The following is a 24,656-nucleotide window of genomic DNA, read 5'->3' on the forward strand; positions in this document are numbered from 1 at the left end:
TTGTGTGGAGAAAAGTTGTGAACATAGCATAATTTCCAAGAGAGTAAAGCCTGCTGATAATACTCTGAGAGTTTCAGTGTCATTTTAGAAACTGTGAAGTTGCAGCTCATTGGAAATCTTAAGCCTCCTATTTTTTTTTTAATAAATTGTGTGGAATAAAATTCCATAGTGGCTCTGGTAGTTCCAAACATTTTTTAAGCCATTTAACTTTAAAGGTAGAATTCAAGTGAAAAAAAAAAAAAAAACTTCCAAACCTCCTCCTGCTCTCTCTAAACTAAGAATTTCTTTCTTAAGATGGTGGTGTCTATTTTTCCAGACAAAACTGATAAACAATCTATTGATTTCTTTACATCATTAAGAACCCCAAAATAAAAACATATACAGGTAAGAGGAGAAAAAAAATATGTATTTCTCATTTTGGGCTGAACTGTCCCTTTAAGGGCAGGAATATCTGATGCCGTCACTGCCAAATTGCACCAATCACAGCAGGTCACACCGATGTCAGCCAATAGGAAGCTAGAACCGGTACGACGTTGTCATTTACTGTTTCACAACAACAGGAGCTGCGCCGTTAAATGCCAGTTTTGCCAAGCTGGCATATAATTAATGATTTTATTCCGACTTCATGAAAACTCATGAACATGGGATAGTGCTATCCGCTCACTGAGTTCAGTTTATTTTAACTTCGACACCATGTTTTCGCTGTCATGGCTGGAGCGTCTGAGCAGCTCTGTCCTGTCGCATGTAAACATTGCAGCTTTTCTCACATTTCTGCTGGTGTTTTATTTAGTTCGTGTGTATCAGAGCAGACGGGACTTCGCAAATATCCCGCCGGGTCCGAAACCGTGGCCGATTGTTGGCAACTTCGGCGGCTTCCTCCTGCCCTCCTTCCTCCTGAGGAGGCTCGGACTGCTATCAGACACCCCGGGCAGAAACGCGATGGTTGTTTTAACGGAACAAGCCAACACTTACGGTAACATCTTCAGTCTGTTTGTGGGGAGTCAGCTGATGGTGGTGCTGAACGGCTACGAAGTCGTGAAGGATGCTCTCTCAAACCATCCCGAGGTGTTCTCCGACAGACCAGATATCCCCTCGATCACCATCATGACCAAACGCAAAGGTAACGTCAGGACAAAGAACCCCTATGAACCTATAATGAAAACAGGTTGATTTTTAGCCTTAGAACAAATATACCTTTGTACCTATGAGAAGTGTTGCTTAAACTTTTGGAGGTTTACTGGTGCTGGTGAATTGAATTGTAGAGGCAGCAATAAAACAGCAAGTTTCAAGGATAAGTTAAAATTCTCTCAGGAATGTCTTTATACATTGTGCTTGTTACCTCATTCAAAGAGCTATTTGTTGTTTGTTCTAGCTCAGATATAAAAAAAAAACAATGTGAGCCTAGAAGGGCAAAATTAACCCATAAGAACCCATGGTGACACCCGTGTAACAACGCTTTAAATCTTCTAGAATCTCCCATATTCAGCTTTATGCTTCACCTTAACTCATTAAATCCCTTAGCGATGTATACTCAACACCCTGGTGTGGTGGTCATGTGACTTTGACAAGAAGTGACTTCTCCCAAATATGTGTGTGACAGGAAACAGAAATGTGAAAAAGTAGTCAATTTCATTTAACTTGTTCTGACCATATTTCCAGAACAAAGTCATGTAGTATAAATCCGTTGAACATACATATATAAGACATTTATGCAGGATTGCGTGACCAGGCACAGTTTAGGATTTCAGTTCAGACTCATTAGATGAATCAGCCTAGCATATCATAAGAGGATGCTCTGGCTGATACGATAACATCAGAATAGGAATTTGACCTGTCAAGCGTGTTCTGATAACAAAAGTAGGACATAACAGGAAATAACAGGACATTAAAATCTTAGTTAGCCAGAAACATTAACGCATGAACCTGCAAGATAAAAAAGAGACACAGAGTGTTGTCTCACTCAGAGTTGTTCTACCATTTGGATCTGTCTGTCACCTTTGACATTTGTATCTGTTTTTGATACTTGCAAAATAAATCCCGCACAAGACTGCCATTCGAATCTACCTGGTCTTCAGTTGTTTTTCTTTAAAGATTTTGTACAACAGTCACAATTTTGACATATGTTGTGGAGTTGCAAACGAGAAGGCAAATGGTTATTTGTCTTTATTTATTATTGATTTATTCTTATTTTGTTACTTAAAAACAAATCTGAAAAATAATTTATTGTTAAACAGCACTATTAATGGGTCGTGGCTTTTTATGGGTTAAGTTGTGTGCCCCTGTTTACTCTCCAGTTCCTCAGACAGTTTTTGTCTTGTATTTATCCTGTTTTTCTAAGTAACGACACATCAAGTCACAGAAAATTGTGCATGGCAGCATGGCATAGATTAACCAACACTGAAGTGCTGCCTGCCTATGTTTGCTGTGTGTGTTTTGCTTAGTTTGTTTTGTTTTTTGGGGGGGCCCTGTGATAGTCTGGCGACCTGTCCACGGTGTACCTCGCCTCTCGCCCAATGTCAGCTGGGATAGGCTCCAGCCCAGTCCAGCTGGATAAACAGAATAGGATTATAATGAATGTTTGTTTTTTTAATTAAAAATAGTTTTATTTAAAAAATATGCAGCAATCCTATACTGCTGTAATACTGCTGGGCTTTGCAACAAACATGTTGACCAATAGAAAAAAAACACATTTGGTGTCCAGACCTATTTTGAGAGGTCTCATTTACAAAATGCGTTAATGTTTCAGTGTAGGCATTATTGTTGCATTACCAAATGTAGGATTTGGGAGTAATAATTCACATTTCAAGTCGTTATTTGTCAACAGTTTCTGTGGAATGAAGTGTCAAGTTAAAATGAGAACCTAAGACTTGAGTCATGAAACATACAACATGAGTGTAATAACACAAACACGCTCGCTATTGATCACTTTGTTTTTAAGATCTGGAGCATCCACTACAGAAACTTTTCTTTCTGATGTTTCTTAGATTTTTCCACCATAGCTATACTCTTATGTCCTCAATTACTATGGTCTCTACCCACTTCAAGCCCCCTTTAACTCTGGCTGGTTGACATAATATGTAGGCATATGAAGGCATCAAAACTATGAATGAACACATATGGAATTATGTACTTAACAAAAAAAGTGTGAAATAACTGAAAACATGTCTCGTATTGTAGATTCCTCAAAGTAACCACCCTTTGCTTACTAGAATATAAGACATGTTTTCAGTTATTTCACACTTTTTTGTTAAGTACATAATTCCACATGTGTTCATTAATAGTTTTGATGAATCTACAATGTCAATAGTCATGAAAACAAAAGGAAACGCATTGAATGAGAAGGTGTGTCCAAACTTTTGGCCTGTACTGTATATATGAGTAGGTTACAGTGTGAGGAGTACATAAAGATAAGAATGAAACCTGACTAAATATGCCATCCCTTTTCTGCTTTAATCAAACTCCAGGAATAGTCTTTGCCCCTTATGGGCCTGTGTGGAGAAAGCAGCGCAAGTTCTGCCACACAACACTCCGAAACTTTGGCCTGGGAAGGTTGAGCTTGGAGCCTTGCATCCTGCAGGGCCTGGCCACCATCAAAACAGAGCTGCTGCGACTGAACGAGGAGTCTGGTGCCGCCGGTTTGGATCCGGGCCCGCTGATCAGCAACGCCGTGTCAAACGTCATCTGCTCGCTGATCCTGGGACAGCGCTTCCATCACGAAGACCGCGAGTTCCGCAACATGCTGGACCTGATGGATCGCGGGCTGGAGATCAGTGTGAACAGCCCCGCGGTCCTCATCAACGTCTTCCCACTGCTGTACCACTGCCCTTTTGGGGTCTTTAAGGAGTTACGGCAGGTGGAAAGAGACATGACTGTGTTTCTGAAAAGGATTATTGCAAACCATCAGGAAACATTGGATCGTGACCACCCGAGGGATCTTGTAGACATGTATTTGATTGAGATGTTGGCCCAGCGAGCTGCTGGAGAGGAGGACAGCAGCTTCACAGAAGATTATCTCTTTTATATAATAGGAGATCTCTTCATCGCTGGCACCGATACGACTGCCAACACCGTTTTGTGGATTCTGCTCTACATGGTTTTACACCCTGATATCCAAGGTAAAATCTTTTCAAACTGCTTGCGTGCACCTGTGAACTATAGCACTTTGTGTAGTTTGTGCTTGTGCAAAGCTGACCTCGACAATAACAATAGAACAAAGCTGTGGGACCATCACCTGCAATGATTGAAATATCTCCAATCAGATTCTGTCTGAAAGTAGTAAAGCAGTTATCTTTTTCTAGTGGCCAACCAGAAAATGGCCGATGCTCAGACTTTCCATGGCAGATTTCCAATTAAATTTTGATGAATTATAAGCAATAGAGTGCAGATGTCCGCCAGGTGTGTCTCCTCTGCCCTTCCAAACAAAGAAGAGCTGAATTTAACTCAGTTGTCCCTGCAGGCTGCATTATTTATTTTCCACTCTTTTTTGCTATAGTCTTGCCCTAGTGTGCTGTGATTGGCTGTACTTTTACTGGTCTGGTTCCCTTACAGTCAAAATGACGGCAAAGATAACTAAAGCCAGGATTTATTCATCTCATATCACGTCTAACTTTAGTGGATCATGTCATATCAGGCATGGGATTAACCTGCAGATGCTCAGGTTCAAAATAGGACATTTTTATCAGTTTTTGAGGCACCACAAAGGCCAAACTGTGGCCTGTAACAGACCAGGTAAGGCTTATTTTTAGCCTAGCTGATCACTGAAATAACTTGGCTCTGTAACTGAAGCAGCTGTTGATAACTTGCTGCCACTTGGCTGGTCAAGAGGAATCAGCAGTCAATGGCTGTACAAAACAGTCAATAATGTAGGTCTTTCAAAAATTGTCAATCTCTGCAACTATTCAAGGTCCTTGGCTGTACAGGCATAAATGAGCACCAGAACTATTAGGCTGTCCCGTAGTATGCTTGATTAACCGTGACACACACACACACACACACACACACACAAACAGTCTACATTTGGCGGAGATAAGTGTGTAGAAAAGACTAATGATTTGCACACAAATAGAAAATTAACACATTTTACTATATTTGAATCAAAATTAACACATTTTACAATATTTTAATCAATAATGCAATTAAATATTATTTCAGTACCTAGAAATAATCAAATAATACATTTTATAATTTTAGTTTTACAACATACTGCAGTTACTCAAATCGATGCGGTAGAACTGAATATGGTTCATTTAAGCCTAAAAACATTTCACAGACTTTTTTTTACAGAAATGAAAAACCCTTTGAGAAGGAAATAAAGGATTGGCAGTCTGCTTTGGGAACCCATGGCTCAACAACTTCCTAGTTTAGGCTGACAACATGTCTGGCTCGATCATGCATTTAACCACAACTCTTTCACAACCACATTAATAAGAACATTAAAACATGCATTTGACTACTGCTTTCTAGCACTTTGAAAATAATTTGAACTGGTCTAAGGTGTGTGCAAAAGCCACACTTAATCTGTACTCAGGACTTCATTAATTATTTAACAATGATGTGTTTAATGTTGTTTTCTACTGTTTCAATTTCAGACAAAGTACAGGCAGAGATTGATGAAGTGATCGGCACCCATCGGGTCCTGTCTTTGACCGATAAGGGCACTTTGCCCTTTACTGAAGCCACCATCATGGAGGTGCAGAGGCTGACTGTAGCAGTTCCTCTGGCTATTCCTCACATGGTCTCTGAGACTACAGGTAGTTAAACAACAGCTACGACCCCTCTGCTTTCACTAAATCCTGTTTATCATCATCTAGGCAAGTTTCTAAAACAATATTGTACATCGATAAACTGAGCGGAATCTTTTTTTTTCAGTGTTCAGAGGCTACACTATTCCCAAAGGAACTGTTATTGTGCCCAACCTGTGGTCTGTCCACAGAGATCCCACTCAGTGGGACGACCCAGACAGTTTTAACCCAGCACGCTTCCTGGACAACGAGGGAAATGTGCTCAGGAAAGAGTGCTTTATACCGTTTGGGATTGGTAAGTCGTTCTTTATTCATATAGCCCAAGGGTTGGCGATCTTTACTAACAAAAGAGCAATTGTTGAACAAAAAAAGAGAGATAACGTTGGATTGGAGCCGCAAACCTTATTTTGAGCCTCACAATGAAGATGTAACAGCCTACTAAGTCTAAATTGGCCTACCAACATTACTAATAAGTAATAATGAGCATTTATTAATATGATTTTGTCAGAATGCAGCAAGGAGCCAAGTGCAAATGAGAGGCTGGACACCAAAGAAATATGTCAGGAGATTTGGAATTGAAAGTCTAGTCTAGCTAGAGAAACTCTAAACAAGACTTGAAGTTGGAAAAATGTAGATATTAAGGTGGCAGGCTGTAGACGTTTTAATATCGTTTATAGGGAAAACATAAATAACTGTTCATATCGTATTATTTTTTGTCACAGCCACAGGGAGCCACTGCAGATGGCCTAAAGAGCCACATGTGGCTCCGGAGCCGCAGGTTGCCTACCCCTGATCTATCCCAAATTCCTAAAAGACAAATCTATTTTTAATTGTCCGTGACCAGGTGCTAATAGTTCCCCGCCTGTGTCTTTTAGGTCGCAGGGTGTGCATGGGTGAACAGCTGGCCAAGATGGAGCTGTTCCTGACGGTCACCAGTCTACTGCAGGCCTTCAGATTCAGACTGCCGGAGGGAGCGGCTCCTCCTCCTCTGCACGGACGCTTCGGCCTGACGCTGGCACCGTGCCCGTACACCGTGTGTGTCAGCCCACGTAGATGAAACTTCTATAAGGCTCGGACCTATCCAGTCGCCTCTCCATCGGCTCTGCTAAATCTATCCTCTTATGTCTATTTGACAAATATCTGTTGAGCCTTTTGAGACTGACATGGACGATGATGACCTATGACTGTGAGTAAGGACAGGCAACTCAACTCATCCGTCTCTTGTTGACACTGCCTGGCCAACCTGGCCGGTCAACGTTTTCCAACCTAAACATCCAAGTAAATAGAGGAAAAGGTAGAGAAGATGGGCACCAGCTACGACCCCAACCATATGGACCACCAAGACCATCTCTGTGTCCATTTCTACATCACAGGAGGCAAAGAGGCAGATTGAACACTGGCTGAATCCTGGTTACACAGGTCCTCTCTGCAGCGCGTCCTGCTGGGTTGACTCCGTGCCCACGTTGGTTTTCCAGCAATATGTTTGGAGCTGCAGCATCCTTTGTTTGGCCGAGACTTGGCTGCATCCTGGAGTGCATGATGGCGCCGTTCAACCAGCCTTACATTTTTCTGTGTTCCAATCCAGCAAACACGTTCTTCTTCATGTTAAAAATGCACAAACTGAAGGAGCTAATGGGATGGCATTTTTCTTACACTTCAAAAACATCTATTGAATGAAATAGTGTTATATTTAGTTCCAAAAGATCTTCTTTCAACCAAGGATCTTTACCAACCAAGATGAGAGTAAAAGTCTCCTGGAGAGACGATGTAATCTGTGCAAAACTGGAAAAGAATGTGTTATGCACTTATGGCTGTATATTACTTTTAATTATCAATGAATGTATTTATTATCCAAGCAATCTTAAATACTCATCATCGTCAGAAATGACCGCAATCCAAAGTGATACAAGTTATTACATTTAAAATGGTATTATCCATAACCTCCTTAAACCAGCAAATGTTACATATATTTACTTGATAATCAAGTAATGAGTCTGTCAATGAGCAACTTCATGATTAAGGTCAGTATTTCATGTCAGATGCCTTCTATTCTGAAAGATAACTGCTGAATATCTGTATTCATATTTTATTGTTTTATAATGTGTGCCACTGATTAATAGAAATTATTATAACACATATCTATCCTCATCCTTTATCAAGGTATTAGGGAAAGAAAGATTTTCTTTGAAAGAAATATATTTTAGTTGCAGACTTGATGAAAGGCTCGACACTATTTAAATAAAAAGATTGTGTTAATAATAATTATCTTAATGTATGTGGATGAATATGTATTTTTGATTCTATTTTTTTTACTCTTTGATTTTTTTTTTTGCTTAAAATTGCTGACATTTTAAAGATAAGACTATCTTCTAAGCAGTGGAAGATATCATTTAAATATTTTGTATTGTTATTTTTGAAAGAATAAAGCGGTTACAAATAAGGATGACAGTCTTTGTCATTTGTAATTTTGAAAGAAAAATAAAGTTTGTAAGAAATGCACCGCCCTAAACTGACCAGCAGGGGGGCCTTTCTGCAAACTGGGACTAACTGGAAAACAAAATGGTTAAAATTTACTTAGAGGTTGGTATTTGTGGCATTAGTATTTTTACTCTTTATGATTTGCTGATAATACTTAAATACTTTCACTTATGTATTTGTAATTAACGTATTTAAGCATTTCCATTTTTTGCAGACTTATCCACTTTACATTTCAGGAGGAAAATATTGTACTTTTTACTGTACATTTATTTTGCACTTATTGTTACTTTTTACATTAAGAAACAAACAAAACAAATTATATTCCTATCATATTATATATCATATGTACTTAACTACCTAGTAGTATACAAATTACTAAGTATTTAAAACTGGCAATGACAATGTCAACAAAATGCTCTTAGCATTTATTTATTAGTGATTAAAAAAAACACCACAATATTCTATAATGATAATAATAATATAACACAGTAAAAGGAGCCGATCTCCATAACGAGTAGTTTTACTCATGATACCCTTTGTGTAATTATTAAGGCTGCACTGACTTAAAGATTAAAGATTTACAGAGGAAAATATTGTACTTTCTTCTGCACTACATTTATTTGGCACTAGTTTTTACATAAAAATATAAAAGATATGCTTGATATGATGCAGTACTATAGTAGTATAGTATAAATAACTATTGCTATAAAGAACTGGCTGCACAATGACAATGACATTAAAATGCTATTCGTATGCATTTGTTCATTTTAAAAAAAAGCATAATATTCTATAATAATAATAATATCATACCACAGCCAAAGGAGACATTCTCCATAACTTGTTATTTTACTCTATGATACTTCAGTAAGTACATTTTGCTTATAACATGAGAGGAGAGAAGAAATGTAGATTTCAAAATGATGTAATGTATTATACAAGTCTGTCATTGGCCATTCCACGTGCATATGTACTTTTAATTTTAATGGCAAAAATTAGGTTTTCTGACAATAACTGCAGTACTTTTCCCATTTTAAATGCAGGACTTTTACATTCTTTATTGCTATAATAATAATAATAATAATAATAATAATAATAATAATATATGAGTATTAATGCATAAGGAGTTTTCAGCATACAACACTTAAAATAACCTTTGCGTGAATATTTCTCTGACCTGACAGATCTGTGTGAAAGGTCGTGGCAGTGTCTGTGTGATCACGTGAACACCGACCTTCCTCCTCCTTCCAGCGGGTCCGCGTAAGTCCTCAAGTCCCGCAGCAGCAGCAGCATGGCGTTCTTCACTCACCAGGTCTGCAGAGGCTTTTCCTCCTCGGCCGTCAGGAATGTTGTTATCAAAAATGTCACGATCATCGGAGGGGGACAGATGGGAGCAGGGATTGCACAGGTAAGCGCTCTCTGTTTAGCCATGTAGCTTAGCAAGTAGCTAATTTGTAGCTAACTTGGTGCAGCTGTTTAACAGAGTAGGGACGGCTAAACACACACACACACACACACACACACACACACACACACACACACATTAGTTAAACAAAGTAACCGGTTCGTCTTCTTACATTTTTTCCGAGAAAAACTTCACTTCTGTGTCGCGTGCAAGCTTTCCAACCTGCAAGATTTTACTCCATGTCATATAAGCTTTTCAAAATAAGAGCTTTGACACTTCTCTGATAGTGAATGATTTTCTTGTTTCAGAGCACAATCACCCATTGATCCCATAAGGAAGTTGTGTTGTGAAACAGGTTAGCTCAGTTATCATTCATTAAACTGCTGTGGTGTGACATAAGACATTAAGGCTTCAACTCAGATGAACTGCAAGATACACGTTTGGCCACCAGGTGTTGCTCGTCATGTTTGCTCTACAGTTTGACAGAATTTGAGCTGTTTTTAATATATTTTATTTACTAACTGTGTACAGTCTCAAAATATGCATTTTTTTTGGTAGTTTTTATAAAGTAAAATGTCAATAAAAACAGAATGTTATGAATATTCAGAATTTATATTTTTACTATTTGATATTTAAGCATTATTTTAGAGCTTTTTGGAGGGCTAATGAAAGTTTTACATTTTTGTATTCTAAAATGTATTGTGGTATTTTTTTTAGATATCATAAAGCAGCACTGTTTTAGCTTTTAGGTGAAGTTATTTGAAATTGAGCATGTTTAGCAGGTAAGATAGGAGGAGAACCCCCCCCCCCCCCCCCCCCCCCCCCAAAAGATGAGATGAACTCCACAAAGCTACAAATCTCTCTGTAAAAGTCTGATTTTAGACTAATCAGAAGACATGTCTTATTTTTATACATTCCTTTAATGACAGATGTTATATTTTTCTGCATTTACTGCAGTCAGAGCCATTCATTTAAATCCAGTGACAGATGAGGCTTCAGTCTCTCTGTTTGAACAAACATCACTATGAAGTGTAGTGGTAGCAGATCATCTGATGTCAAAGAAGAGATGAGAAGTTTTGTTTTGAAACAAAATTTTGAACTGAGCCATGTTGGTTTTAAAAAAACGCTGACTCTTCAGAATGAAACGGATCACTTTGAAATTTTGAAATAAAAGTTTGAACATAAAAACAAAGTCTTTGTACTGTTTTCAACTATTATTTTGTAAGTTGTTATATATATTTTCATACAAATCTCTCTGATTTTACTTTAATATATGCAAAAAGGATTAGCAAGTTATTGCATCCTGTTTTATTTATGTTTCAGACAACATTAAAACTTAATCAGGGTTGTACAAAAACTTGGCTTTTACACTTTTATTTTTTTAAATCCTCCTTTAGCTGTTTCACAACCACCTAATGTGCAGTCTGTTTCTGCTCTACTTCCTTTTATGAACAACAATGTAAGACATTGGTGTACATTAAGCGCACACTCAAAAATCTGTTATTTTCGTAGTATTTTTAAGTATCTGCAGGACATTTACATATTTAATGAACCCTGTTTCGTTCAAATCATTGTAATGAATTTGCACAATGCTGATTAATTCACCTGGTTTATCTGGATTACATTTTCTGTTTAGGTCCCTGTTTATTATGTGCACCCACCTCAACACTGTAGACAATGACAGCCCTGTTTAGAGTTTACTAATTTCTTTCATTTCATAGATTGCTGCATCAACTGGCCACTCTGTGACGCTGGTGGACACAAACGAAGATATCCTTAAAAAGGCCGTCAAAGGGATTGAAGGGAACCTTAGACGAGTGGTGAAGAAGAAGTTTGCCGATAAGCCCGAGGTGAGACACTGCAGATCGGCAGATGAAATAACAGTGAGAGAGTGAAATGTGTCTTTGATGGGAGGTGTTGTGTTTTGGTTTGTTTCAGGCAGGTGAAGAGTTCATCCAGAAAACTCTGCAGAACATGTCGACCTCGACAGATGCTGGATCTGCCGCTCAGAGCTCAGATCTCGTGGTGGAGGCCATCGTGGAAAATCTAAAAGTCAAACAGGATCTCTTCGGCGGGCTTGACAAGCTGGCACCAGCGTACGTATTGTCTCATCTCTGTGTAATTTATCAGCTACAAGTGTTAGATTACAATCTGACTGCTGTTCATGTGTGTGTTGATATCAGCAGCATGTTCTACCAGAGCTCCACAGATCACTTAACAGATGTATCATATCGGCTTATATGTTGTCTGATATGTGTCGTAATAAAAACCTTTTTCACACAATATATAACGCAGAAAACGTTGCTTGTCGTGATTTAGAAATGGTGCTCACTATTATTTATTTTTTATTTATTTTAATAGTCAGCAATTGACCGAAACTGAAAAGTAGTGATGTTTATTTTGCTATTTATTTCCTTCCTATTTATTCTTTATTTTTCTCAGTTTCATTTATAGTATGTATAATGTATAACAATGTTAAATATTATGTAATCAAGTTTTGTGTTAGAGAAGGTACGTTTGCAGAGTGGTCAAAAAAATGTGTGCATTATCCACATAAAAAGGTCTATTTTCATTCTAGGTAAAAAAAACAACTATATCAGTCACCATATCGATGAATTTTCCCCTCTTTAAATCAGTATCGTATCAGCCCCAGTCTCTAGTTTTTACTGCAGTCTTCAGTACATGAAAATGCAAAATGTGGCCTTGAAAGGCTTTTTTCAAGTTTACCAAAATGACATTATTCATCATAGCCAGAAACTATAAAAACAGATGTTGTCGCTGAATGTTAAAATGTTCCTTGAATGAATCACGAGTGACAAATGTCAGAAAAAAATAAATAAATTCTGTACATTTCACCAAAAAAACTTTCTGCACAAACCAGATCCTGAAAAACCATCAGTCAGATAAATGTTCTGTTCTGTGTTTCTGCACGTTCTTTTAGACACACCATCTTCGCCAGCAACACATCGTCCCTGTCCGTCACTGACATCGCCAGCTCCACCAACAGGCTCGACAGATTCGGCGGCCTTCACTTCTTTAACCCGGTCCCTATGATGAAGCTTGTCGAGGTATAAACATGTTTGTGAGACGCCTGTATAAACTTCATAAGACTCAAAGTTTCTTAAGTAATAATCTCTTGCAGGTCATTGCAACCTCAGCTACAAGCCAAGAGACGTTCGATTCCCTCGTGAACTTCAGCAAGAAGATCGGGAAAACAACGGTGTCCTGCAAGGTATGACTTCCTGTCTGACCTCATCACAGCTTTCACAGTCTTTTAAAACCTATATTCAGCAGCCCACTCATCTCCTTATTCAGGATACACCAGGGTTCATTGTAAACCGCCTGCTTGTTCCCTACATCATGGAGGCCATCAGGATGTATGAGAGAGGTATGTTTCAGTCAAGTCAACAATAAACATGACATAGGCCCCGTTCACACGAGGACGGTCTCAACAGAAGACGCAAAAGTGGCGTCGCGTCTTCACTTTTTATTCCTCGTTTAGACGAGCGTTTTCGGGAGGAAATCTGCTGCATACGGTGACGCAAAAGTGTGTGTAATTCGATTGTATGCAGCCAGGCGGCATCACTTAAAGCGATAAGAGCATCTTTGGGCATGCAGAAGTTTTCACGCCACGTATTTTCATCAGCTACTCCTTCCACAAAGTTATCCACCATCCACTAGATCTCCCAGGTCTCGTTCACAGCCGTCTGGCTCGCCTCCGACCAATTGCTGCATCCAAAATGTGATAGAGGTAATTACAGACCCTTCTCTGTTCACTAATACTATCTGTACATATCCTGTACATTTGGTGGAAAGACTCCTGTAAGTTTATTAGAGCTGTCAGAGCAGCTTGAAGGTCCGACGCATGGAAATAATCCCACGTTTGTTTATTTTCCTGTACTGGAGCATGTATGTGACGTAAACACATACGTGACGTGAGCAGATCTGAGCAGAGTTTTGCGTCTTGGCAGTGTAGACGGACACGCTACGGTGGAGCGTATTTAACTTTTCCACTTTGGAAGGTGGTTTCAGATTTTTGCGTCTTTAAGCCCCCAAAACGCCGTCACTGTCTAAACGAAAGGCACTTCCGATAAAATATTTTGTCGTTTTTACCCGCAAGCGTCCTCGTGCGAACGGGGCCATAGTTTGTATATTTAATGAAGTGTCCATAGTTATGTTTCTTTGGGACGATAAGTGGAATCAATGTTAAATAACCTTTTGAGAGAAATTGAGAGGTTTCTCTTTGTGTAGCTCTTTTATCACAGAGAACTATATGCAGCTGGACGAGTGTTCAGCGAGTGGTTGAGCTTAACCCTCCTTATATGTTGCAGGTCAAATTGACCCATTTTATAGTTTAGAAATCTAAAAAAAGAGTTCTTTTTGGGACAATTAATAAGTGTAATCAAAATATATAAAAATTAAAATGGCAAATTTCACATATTAGCAACCCTGAACAGCCTAGATAAATGGATAGATGGATGGATGGATAGACAATCAATGTCCTGTACAATTATTGTATTTTTATATACAGTCATGTTAAAAATATTAGACGACCCTTGTTTTATTTAATTTCTTGTACATTTTAATGCCTGGGACAACTAAAAGTACATTTGTTTGGCCAAATATAATGATTACAACAAAAATATCTCATGAGAGTTTAATTTAGGAGCTGATATCTAGACATTTTCCATGGTTTCTTGATTAATAACCAAAATCAGCTATTTTTGTTGTTATCATTATATTTGTCCAAACAAATGTACCTTTAGTTGTACCAGGCATTAAAATTAACAAGATGAGAAGAAGTTGAAGAAAACAAGGGGTGGTCTAATAATTTTTTCCATGACTGTAGGTCTTTCTAATGTACATAAAAAAAAGTTTTAACATGCATTTTTTTAATGAAAAAAAAGAGTGAATTATCCTCATTGAACCATGATCTGTGAGAGGTAAAAACACCATTGCACTAAATTTTGATTGAAATGGTTAGTAATGGAGTTATTAATGAAATATAAACAATGTTTATTGGGACTTTCTGGTTTCAGACACTTCTGGATAATTAAACATGTCAAATCGACCCAGGAACATTATTGCTAATCCTGAGAAATGAACATAACAGGAGGGTTAAATGGCAAAAAAAAAAAAAAAAATGTCCCGATGTTGGCTCTTTTGTCTGCACAGCTACTTAACATGAAATAACCCTACAAAATGTCAAAAGAAAATATTCTTACACCCATTTTTCTTATTAAATGGAAAAATGCAACTTTTAAATATATCTCCTTTACAAAGTTCAGTCCAGCTTTAATGCCTTTATAGCTTCAAATTCAACAGAAACAAAGTAAAACTAAATCATCTGTTATTCTCTCCGCTATATAAACAATCTCCACCTGCCCCCCCCCCAAAAATCATCATTCCACCCTCAAACAGAGTTTAATATTGAGGATCTAATCGAGTAATATTATTGTGTCAGGTCATGGATCCAAAGAGGACATCGATATCGCCATGAAACTGGGGTGCGGTTACCCCATGGGCCCCTTTGAGCTCTCAGACTACGTCGGACTGGACACCATGAAGTTCATCATGGATGGTGAGTAAAACCTTGTGTAAATATACAGTCAGTATGATATGACCTGTGGTGGGATGTAACCCAGTTTCAAATTTGATTTTGTTTTCTTGCCTTTTCTTTTCTTTGCCTTCTTGCCTCTTACTACTTTGACTCCACCACATTTCAGTTATTACAGTCTGTAGCCTAGAGGTAAGGAATCGGGCTTGTAACTGGAGAGTCGCCGGTACTGACAGGTCAAGCACTGAAGTGCCCTTGAGCAAGGCACCTAACCCCCATGCACAGCTCCCCGGGCACAGTAATGTGCTGCCCATTGCTCCCTGCATGGTGTGTTCACTTGTGTGTAAAAAAAAAAGATGGGTTAAATGCAGAGGTTGAATTCCCCATTGTGGGATTAATAAAGTAATCTTCTTCTTCTTTGTTGCTTTAGAGATTCACAATTCTGCATCCAAAACGCAAGAAAATGTACCAGCTGAAACTATTAGTTGATTGGCAGAAAATGAAACTGGCAACTATTTCATCATTGTTTAAGAAACTTCTCATGCAAAAACAACAAATCTGCTGCTTTTCCGGTTTCATTATTTTAATCATTTCAATTTATTCTTAGTAATGTTGAGGTTTGGACTGAAAATAAAGCTTTCTCTGGGTAATTGTGATGGCATTTCTTACTTTTGTTTTCACACTTTCAAAATGCTTTCTGAAAGAGAGATAGGGAAACAAAGCTAATTTAAATGAACTGATATTTATGATTTATTTTCTTTAGGTTGGTCGGAAGCCAATCCTGACAACCCGCTCTTTGGTCAGAGTGAAGTCGTGAACAAGTTGGTTGCAGAGGGGAAGTGGGGCAAAAAGACTGGAGAAGGATTCTACAAGTACAAGTAACTGCTGGTTTTGTGGAGACAGGCTCTAACAAAGACTGATGAGAATCATTAATTTAAAAAAACTGTCTGTGCCTTCTGTTATAAAGGTTGACTTTTGTCCTATGAATGAAATCTTTTTGTGATGAGATTTAATCTGATTAAAATAGATTTTATCAAATGCTTGGTGTCTGTTGTTGGCTGCTGTGCAGATATAGACTTGGGTGACAGTTATCAGTTACTTTATAATTAGTTACCCCCCAACAGTGAAGTTAGAAAGGTTGCCCCTACAGTTGCAGATCAATGTTATGTTGGTAATAAAAAACATTGTGAACATATTAAAGTGTATTAAATACAACTTAAGTTTTTCTGTATGTACCTAGGAAATGCATCTTTGAATAAGACTTGATGAATTCAGTTTTACAAAATGTGTTGTGTGCGTCCTCGAGCTTAGAACATTTGTAGAAACTCTATTTTTCTTCACGTTCTGGTTTTTGCACAAGGGGTTTGTTCATATATCTTTCATAGCCGGCGTTATAGAATATTTGTCCTTAAAAACAGCAAGATTTTACTTTTTTTAATGGTTGTAACACTCTTTACTGGTCTATTAAGTGTTAAAGTGTTGTGTTGTAGTGTTGCAAATTAGCACCAGTTTAACAACTTCTTGCATATCTGAACAAGAATTCAGAACATTATTAGCCCAGTCACCTGTAGTTTCATTAGTGGTGGAATATAACCAAGTACATTTACTCAAGCAATGTACTTAAGTAAAATTTTGAGGTACTTTTACTTGAGTGTTTCCATTTTATGTGACTTTATACTTCCACTCCACTATGTGGAAATATTGTACTTTTTACTCCGCTAGATTTAGCCGCCAGCTTTAGTTACTTTTCAGGTAGAGATTTAACATAAAAACATGATAAATTTAAAGTAACTAAACATTTTATTAAATTAAAACACCTAACAGTATTTAGTGGTTAAAATGAGCACTGGCTTGAGAAAATAAATCGCTGCTCACATAATTGCATCAATAATAATCTAATAATATATTTGACAACCTGAGTGTTGCCGTAATGCATAACGAGTACCAGTAAGTTTTTAATTTATAACTTTTACTTGTAGTGGAGTTATATCACATTGTAGTATTAGTACTTTACTTAAGTAAGAGATCTGAATACTTTTTCCACGATTGAGTATCTCCCCTTACATTTAACTTTTTATCTACTCAGTGTTGGAATCCCACTATCATTACTTCTGTCCATGTTAAAGAGGTATTTGGTGAAAGTAAATCAAATCAAGACTTAAGGATGACAAGATTATGTGTGATTTTGGGGCTTTATAAATAAAAATTTGACTTGAATGCACAGAATTAATCAGGAATGTTTGGCCTCCACAGAAATGGCCTATTAACTCAACATTAACACTAGGTGGTGCTGTTTTACTTGAAATGAAGACATTCAAACGGCACAATTCAGATTAGTCTATAAATAGACTTTTCCTTTGATCTTGGCTCTTTAATCAAAAATGTTGTTTACTTCAAAAATTCAACTGGAACTTTAAAAGGTTTTTCTTTTTTACGGAATTTAAAGTCTAAAGACAACTTTCACACAGAGTCAGTTGAAATCGACATGTTACCCAATTGATAAATGTTTTTATACTCGATGAAGTAGGTTTCTCCTTTCATTATCGTCACAATAACAGCGTAAATGTAGCCCCAAGCAGTGTGTGCTTTTGGAGTTTTGACTGCTTTTCAATTTTTTTTAAGCTTTTAAGTTTGCACAAAAATGAAAACATGTTTTATCTAAAGTGTTTACACTATCAATACATACATATAACACATACTTACATTATTATCGCCAAGGAAGGACGACACTCAGACTGCTACATCTGGCACCTCCAGCTCTGGTCTTTCCACCACACAAGTGATCAAATGAGCCAATGGTGCCTTTTTATTTTTCTTACAAAAAACAAAACAAAAAAACAAACAAAAAAACATGTTGAAACAGTTCAAATATGACCACTTGGGAAGCAAAATGCTACACCAAGATGACAGTGACCCAAAATATGATAATAAAAAAAGGAATTCATCAAGTAATACTAAAATAGAGCATTAAAATCAAAATGTTACAGAGATGCTTGCATGGAATAAACAACATGGCTAAAGACCACACTATTAGCTACCAGAGAGAAAAGACAAAGGTCCATTGCAATAAAAGAAAGACTGCCAAGTGCTGGGGTAAATATATATATCTGCTTCATTTGTCATGTTTTAGAACAATAAAATATAGGCCTCTGAGCTATCACTCTCGCCTTTGTCCTAATGTTGCCTGCAAAAATACCAAGAAAATTGACATATCCTGACAGTTTTAAAAAGTACACATACTGAGCATTATTTTACATCTGAGCAAGACTCGAGGTCACTATTTGTTACAAATAGTTATCAAAAGAAGCCTTAAGTTTCAATTTTCTGCAAGACGCTTCAACAAGAAAAATGGCTTTCCTGTGTCCAAAGCTTATTTTCATATATACCACTATATAAAAAAACAATATTTAAAAAAAAAAAAAAAAATCACTAAAATATACACCGAGAAATTGAAACAAGGATTCAAGATACAAAAAAAAGCATTCAAAATAAAATTCAGTCTAAAATGAAAAGCAAATCAAAATGTTGATCCTTTTTTGCACCAACTGGTCAGCGACAAACTAAAAATGGCGTCTTGAGGACGTTTTTCGTAGACAAGATGAGATTCCTCCGGCTTCCTTAGTGCAGTCTAAAAAGAGGTGTTTGGTCGGTCGGGCGAAACCCCAAATGGTCTCAAAAATCCAGGGAGAGAGAGAGAGAGAGAGAGAGAGAGAGAGAGAGAGGATGGGTGGGGAGGTGGAGATGTTGAGGGAGTGAGTGTCGGCCTGATGATCTATACAAAGGAACCGAGGCGACAAATAACTTACAGTAACTCAGAAACAGGTGTGTGGAGTGTTGGGGCGGTGCAGTGGAGGAGTCTGTGCGCACATCAAAAATTGCTGCTGTTTTCAGTGCAGTGCCTTGGGATTGCAGTAAAGCTGATTGTAAAAGGAAACTGACAGAACACAGACGTCAAATTGATGCTTGTTTTTTTTTCTTCTTCTTCTTTCGGTGAGAGAAGGTGGTTGCGTGAGGGTGCTCCTACTTATCATGATTGTCTTGTTCAGTTCAGTGTCTCTACAGCAGGCGCCTTCAGGACGGGAGTAGAGTCAGACAGTGTTCGGTGGTGGTGGTGGTGGTGGTGGTGGCATGTGACTGTGTCCAAGGAGAAGGGAGTAGGGTTTAGTTGGGGTTGGGAGAGACGGGTGCAGGTTGGAGGAGGGAGTGAGGGAGGGAGGGAGGAAGGGGTCCTCTGAGAAGTGGAGGCTTCAGTTTGGAGATTTAAGGGTCTTCATGGAATCTAACAGGCCTCCATCTCAAGCAGAGGGCCCGTAGCTGCTGCCTTCGCTTTGCATGTGGAGAAATTGTTCCGTTTTCCCCCTGCAGGAAAAATAAACAAAGATGGCAACGTAAGAAAAGAAGGATCAATTAACTGAGTTATGAGGTAACTGCAAATAAGACTGAGAGACTATTTGCAGTTACATACACTATCGGTCAAAAGTTTTAGAACACCCCAATTTTTCCAGTTTTTTATTGAAATTCAAGCAGTTCAAGTCAAATGAACAGCTTGAAAGGGTACGAAGGTAAGTGGTGAACTGCCAGAGGTAAATAAAAAAAGCTAAGCTTAACCAAAACTGAAAGATAATGTACATTTCAGAATTATACAAGTAGGCCTTTTTCAGGGAACAAGACATGGGTTAAGAACTTAACTCTATGGAGTCTTGGGCTATTTTGTCCATTTTTGAATTCTTTTCATGTCTTTGTAAGTCATTTTGTGTCTTTTTTTGGTCATTTTGTGTCTTTTTTTAGTCCTTTAGTTCAACATAAAATGTGATTTTGAATTCAAAACACTATCATGCTCAATAAAGAATTTTAAATGTTGCAAATGTGCATTAATTTCAGAGTACACTGAGACATTAAACTGCATAATTTTCAATTAAATTCTGGAAAAGTTGGTGTGTTCTAAAACTGACCGGTAGTGTATATAAATCAAATGTCATGATATGTTTGACCAAATAGCTCAATATCAATATTGTAGAGACACTGCAGGGGTTACGATTTGTGATTTTTCATAGATAATAATCGGTAATGTCGCTAAAAGGACTAAGTTTGTAAAGGCAAACAACAGACCAGCAAGAACAGAAAATTACATAATTGTACTGTAAAGCCATGGTCACACGTGCACAAAGCTTTACACCTAATTCACATACAGGTGCATCTCAATAACTTAGAACATCATTGAAACGTTTATTTATGTCGGTAATTCAATTCAAAAAGTGAACATAAAACATTACATAGATCCATTACACACAATGAAACATTTCATGTCTTAATTTATTGGATTTCTTCTAATTATAACGATTATGGCTTACATTTAATGTAGACCTAAAAGTCAGTGTCTCAAAATAAAAATATTACTAAAGACCAATTTTAAAAAGTATGTTTAATATGGAAATGTTGGCCTCTGAAAAGTATGTCCAGCTATATGACTCAATACTTGGTTGGGGCTATTTGACTTGAACTACTGGAAATGGACTTTACCATTATATTCTAATTTATTGAGATGCACCTGTAATTCTATGTGGCCAAAGGGGCGAATCTTCGTACGGAGTTCAACTTTGGTTAACTTTGACCGGGAAATATTGACTTGGTACGTCGTCTGCATTTGACAATGTACTACCCTGCTCTAATGCAGCCTTTAAAACCAGGAAAAGACAATCATTTTGCTGTATTAAAATATTATGATCCCAAATTCTAAGAAAATATTCAGTTTCATATCACAATATTGATTTTATGACGGCATATTGAAGAGTGGAAATGAGTCGAATCTGCCGAGCTTGTGTTTTATTTGCTCTGAAAGATGCGTCTGGTCACTCTCCAATTCCTCGACGGGCCAATCAGAACCATTTATCTCACATGGGGCGGGTCTGATATGATGGCTGGCGTCCAGCGCAACTTGAGAAACTCAAATCAAACTGTCAAACTAGGCAGCACTGATTAAATATGAATGATGATTCTGTTACTGCATTGTGTGTTTCTCGCCTCAGATGTTTTCACAAACACGTTTTTAGTGACTAATAGGTGTAATTTGAGAAAGTTGGTGACCTGGCCCGATGTTTTTCCTGCCTGAAAATGGAGCAAGCACCACCCCAATTTTCAATGTGTCACCTCACATGACTGTTGCTGACTGGTTGTAGGTTTATTCAGAGGCATTTCAGTCCGTGCTGTTTTATAACTTGGAAATCAAAAATGAACTGAGAGTTTCCAGACTATTAAGCATTTGCCAGGCCAGGCTAGATAGTATATCACACAGCCTTGACTGCATTTTAATACAAAATAAAAAAGGAGGAATGTTTATATAATGCAGCCATCATTTTGTTGTGTAAACTTTTTTCTTGTATTTGTTAATTTATACATATATATATATATATATATATATATATATATACACACACACACACACACACACACACACACATACGATATGTAAACAAAAAATAAAAATAAAATGAACAAATAAAAAAAAAATAAAAAAAGGTTTACACAACAAAATGATATATATATAATATATATATATATATTATTTTTTAACTATTATTATTGTTTGTGTGTCTGTTTGTTACTTCACTGTTGAAAATCAATAAAAATTGTTGAAACAAAATAAAAAAGGAGGAAACAATTACCAACACAAAAGTAACACAACACGGGTCACATTCACATCACATTAACCAAAACCAGACACATCAAGATGACTCAGAGTGACTCGAAAATGTCTCAGCGTGCAGGCATCCCGCCCCGGTTCAGGGAGGGGACAAATTACCTGTCATTACCATCTACATCATCAATCATCATTTCTTTCTGCGCAGTGTTACAGCTGATTGAATGAAAGCCTTTTGCAGCAGAGTTGAGCCAAAGCACTGAACTACAGAGGGGGTCATAGGTCAGTGACAGGATGTGGGCCGGTCTGGCTTTGATCTCGCCTGACGTGGGGGTTGCCGTGACCCAGCTGGCAGCGCTACGCTCCTCTCTGCCCTCCCTTGACTGACTCATTCCTCCTCTAGCTCTCTCAAGGCGAGCACCCAATTGTGTAGCTTCTGGTTGACATTTAGGCTGCCGCTGCAGGTGGGCGATGGGAAAACAAGACGAGGAAATACTCTTCACACAGGAGGATCACCGTGTTGACCCAGTTGGTTAAAACAAGCAGAGTTCATGGTAGTATGGTGGTAATTATCTGAAGCAACATGGTTCAGTTGCAGATTGACGCCGCAGTGTGAAAATGTTACCTGAATGCTCAATCCACTTCACAGGACTCTCACAAAATTGGCCCCTTTCCCTGACGGGGAAATTGTTTGTCAAGCTGCAAAAGTGTTCTTTTCCCTCTCGTGATCCGGGCTTGAGCTAACATAACAGAGTTAGCTTCAGTTATTGACAAGCCAAGGAGAGTTATTTTAGACCCGAGCAGCATCAAATAGAATCTGTGATCAAAGTGGAGAGGCAGAGACAGAGGTGGATGGATGCCTCCTGCGACTAAAAAGATGGATGTTTTGTGAAGACGAAAAAAGGAAAAGAAACGGTATTAGTTTGCTTTTCCCTTGTGGCAAAGCCAAGAGTGTGTTTTTGTAGGAGAGAAGTCAGCTGAGCCCTGCTGCTCGCTGCATCTTAACACTCAAAAGCCTCAACACACACATGCAGAAAAACACACACACGCACACACACACACACACACACACACACCACCCTGCAGACTGCTTTACCACATGTGGATAAAAGGGAACAGGACAGAGGCCACCTTTCCCGAGGAGAGCTGACCCTGAGCTGCACAGAGTGGAGGCTGAAAGAAGCACAGCGCTCAGAGAGAAAGAGAGAGCCCCTGTCGCTTTTATTTACCTCCGCCGCCCTCTCTCTTTTCATCCCAGGATCTCAAAGCGGGCCCGCACGCCCGGCACTGCACCCTGTTTCCTGGGGAGCATTTTTCCTTCCCCCACCACAGACATGAAAAGCTCTGGCCTTCCTGCCTGGGGAAGAGGCCTGAGGGGCTGCGGGCGAGAGGAGCGTGCGCGTGTGTGCGTGCGCGCAAGTCTCAAAAAAGAGGCTGGTGGTAACAGCGGGGGTGTGTTCTTGCGTGGTGGTTGGTTGTAGGGGGCAGCGGGCCAGCTCTTCACAAGGTCCAGCCGACACAAACACTGGGATTCAGGAGCAGCTTGACCCCTCCTCTCCCCTCACCTCCCTCCGTCTCCTCCTCCTCCCTCTACATTAGTGCTCAGGAATGCCGGCTGGACTTTTTTGCAGGAAATGAAACGCTCCTCTGTTCAGAGGGCTAGCGAAGGTTTAGTCTCCCCCCTTCTCTCTCTCCCTCTCCCCAATTCCTTTCCCTCCACAGGACAGAGGGAGGGGAAGGAGTCGGACAAGCTCTCGCCCAGCTTTTGAAGTGTGGGAGGTTAAGATAACTGGCACAACCTCGCGTCTCAATCGCCGCTTTCACCTCCCAGGCCAAATCAAAGCGGCCGCAGCTGGGGCCCGCCTGCCTTATAGGCCCCGAACCTCCAAACCCACCGACCCACCCACCTCCACTCAGCTCCCTCTCTCCCTACACACGGCTCTGGGGTTTCTTTTGGTGCCATTAAAAAGGAAAACATCGCCGACAAATTACTCTAAAAATAAGCCAACTGGAGAGAGGTGTCTCCAGCTCAGGCTGAGGCGCAGACTTTACCATGGCAGAGAGAAGAGGGGAGATTTGGAGGAGAAAGGAGAGGCAAGATAGAGAGCAGTGCAAGTAAAGAAAGATGTGTCAGAATCATGTTGAAACTTGGGTCTTATTTTGGTTCAATGTGACATTGCTAGAGAGAAATCTGTAACTGTAATCCTGAACTTATCAAGACATTACCTTGAGAGGCTGAATTTGAGAACACAAATGTCCGAGTCAGTTGGACCGGACTTTAAACGGACTTTACCCTGCCAGCTCACTAAAGTCAGTGTAATGTCAATTTGAGCCCACGTCCAAACGAGTAGACGTGTTGATGACATTTCGATCAAACAAAAGAAAACAAACCTTCACACAAAGGGTGAAGAAGAAGGCTAATTTAAAGAAAGACAACAATGAAAATATCTAACTAGAGAGACAACAAGATTCAGGAACTTCTGTCTGTGAAGGCCGACCCCAAGACAAATCCAAGGAACGGCAATTAACCTCATAGTGTAATCTCATTGTTACTGACAAAGATGATGTAATAAAGTTGTAATAAACCAGATTTGTCATTTAACTGTCAGGTCAAAGTGAGGGCACAGAAATGCTCTCGCTCAGTTTAAAATTGGCTCACAGGTAAGGCTGCAGATAATGGTACATTTAATCAGCTCCTTCAACTTTTGCATTATTCATCATATAGCAGAATGTGGAAGCTAGATCAGCCACCCTGTTGAAACCAGAACCAACATTTCTGTCTTTCAATCGAATAAAGGGCCAATTTTTTTATCTTAATTAATCAATTTGTCAGTTAAAATG

At 38.8% G+C, this 24,656-nt stretch overlaps 3 protein-coding genes and 1 long non-coding RNA gene across 8 annotated transcripts in view; 2 read left to right on the forward strand and 2 right to left on the reverse strand.

The window, feature by feature from the left end:
• Nucleotides 1-537: 537 nt before the first annotated feature.
• Nucleotides 538-8,165, forward strand: LOC131978021 (cytochrome P450 2U1). Its single transcript, XM_059341522.1, has 5 exons — nucleotides 538-1,120; nucleotides 3,465-4,115; nucleotides 5,589-5,750; nucleotides 5,869-6,036; nucleotides 6,617-8,165. The coding sequence occupies exons 1-5, from the start codon at nucleotides 694-696 to the stop codon at nucleotides 6,796-6,798; spliced, it is 1,590 nt and encodes a 529-aa protein (XP_059197505.1). The 5' UTR covers nucleotides 538-693; the 3' UTR covers nucleotides 6,799-8,165.
• Nucleotides 3,801-9,692, reverse strand: LOC131978049 (uncharacterized). Its single transcript, XR_009394927.1, has 2 exons — nucleotides 9,394-9,692; nucleotides 3,801-3,877 (listed from the first exon to the last, which is right to left on the reverse strand). It is a non-coding gene; the product is annotated as an uncharacterized LOC131978049 (long non-coding RNA).
• Nucleotides 9,466-16,463, forward strand: hadh (hydroxyacyl-CoA dehydrogenase). The gene is made up of 8 exons (XM_059341545.1): nucleotides 9,466-9,624; nucleotides 11,343-11,471; nucleotides 11,560-11,717; nucleotides 12,563-12,689; nucleotides 12,764-12,853; nucleotides 12,937-13,009; nucleotides 15,086-15,202; nucleotides 15,942-16,463. Exons 1-8 carry the CDS (start codon nucleotides 9,508-9,510, stop codon nucleotides 16,058-16,060), a joined length of 930 nt encoding a protein of 309 aa, XP_059197528.1. The 5' UTR covers nucleotides 9,466-9,507; the 3' UTR covers nucleotides 16,061-16,463.
• Nucleotides 16,464-17,914: 1,451 nt separating this feature from the next.
• Nucleotides 17,915-24,656, reverse strand: part of lef1 (lymphoid enhancer-binding factor 1) — a 51,933-nt gene continuing 45,191 nt past the window's right edge. For all 5 annotated transcript variants that reach the window (XM_059341570.1, XM_059341584.1, XM_059341562.1 and 2 more), the window contains one exon: nucleotides 17,915-19,537. In XM_059341570.1, coding sequence (XP_059197553.1) covers nucleotides 19,458-19,537 — 80 coding nt within the window. In that variant the 3' untranslated portion in view covers nucleotides 17,915-19,457. The remainder of the gene's footprint in view (nucleotides 19,538-24,656) is intronic.

Source organism: Centropristis striata, chromosome 1 (assembly GCF_030273125.1).
Source record: "Centropristis striata isolate RG_2023a ecotype Rhode Island chromosome 1, C.striata_1.0, whole genome shotgun sequence".
NCBI lineage: Eukaryota > Metazoa > Chordata > Actinopteri > Perciformes > Serranidae > Centropristis > Centropristis striata.

Coding starts and splice junctions, on each gene's coding strand:
- LOC131978021 (XM_059341522.1), top strand. CDS start 694: ATGTTTTCGCTGTCATGGCTGGAGCGTCTGAGCAGCTCTGTCCTGTCG. Junction 1,121..3,464: donor CATCATGACCAAACGCAAAG/GTAACGTCAGGA, acceptor ATCAAACTCCAG/GAATAGTCTTTGCCCCTTAT. Junction 6,037..6,616: donor CTTTATACCGTTTGGGATTG/GTAAGTCGTTCT, acceptor TGTGTCTTTTAG/GTCGCAGGGTGTGCATGGGT.
- hadh (XM_059341545.1), top strand. CDS start 9,508: ATGGCGTTCTTCACTCACCAGGTCTGCAGAGGCTTTTCCTCCTCGGCC. Junction 11,718..12,562: donor CTTGACAAGCTGGCACCAGC/GTACGTATTGTC, acceptor ACGTTCTTTTAG/ACACACCATCTTCGCCAGCA. Junction 12,854..12,936: donor AAACAACGGTGTCCTGCAAG/GTATGACTTCCT, acceptor CTCCTTATTCAG/GATACACCAGGGTTCATTGT.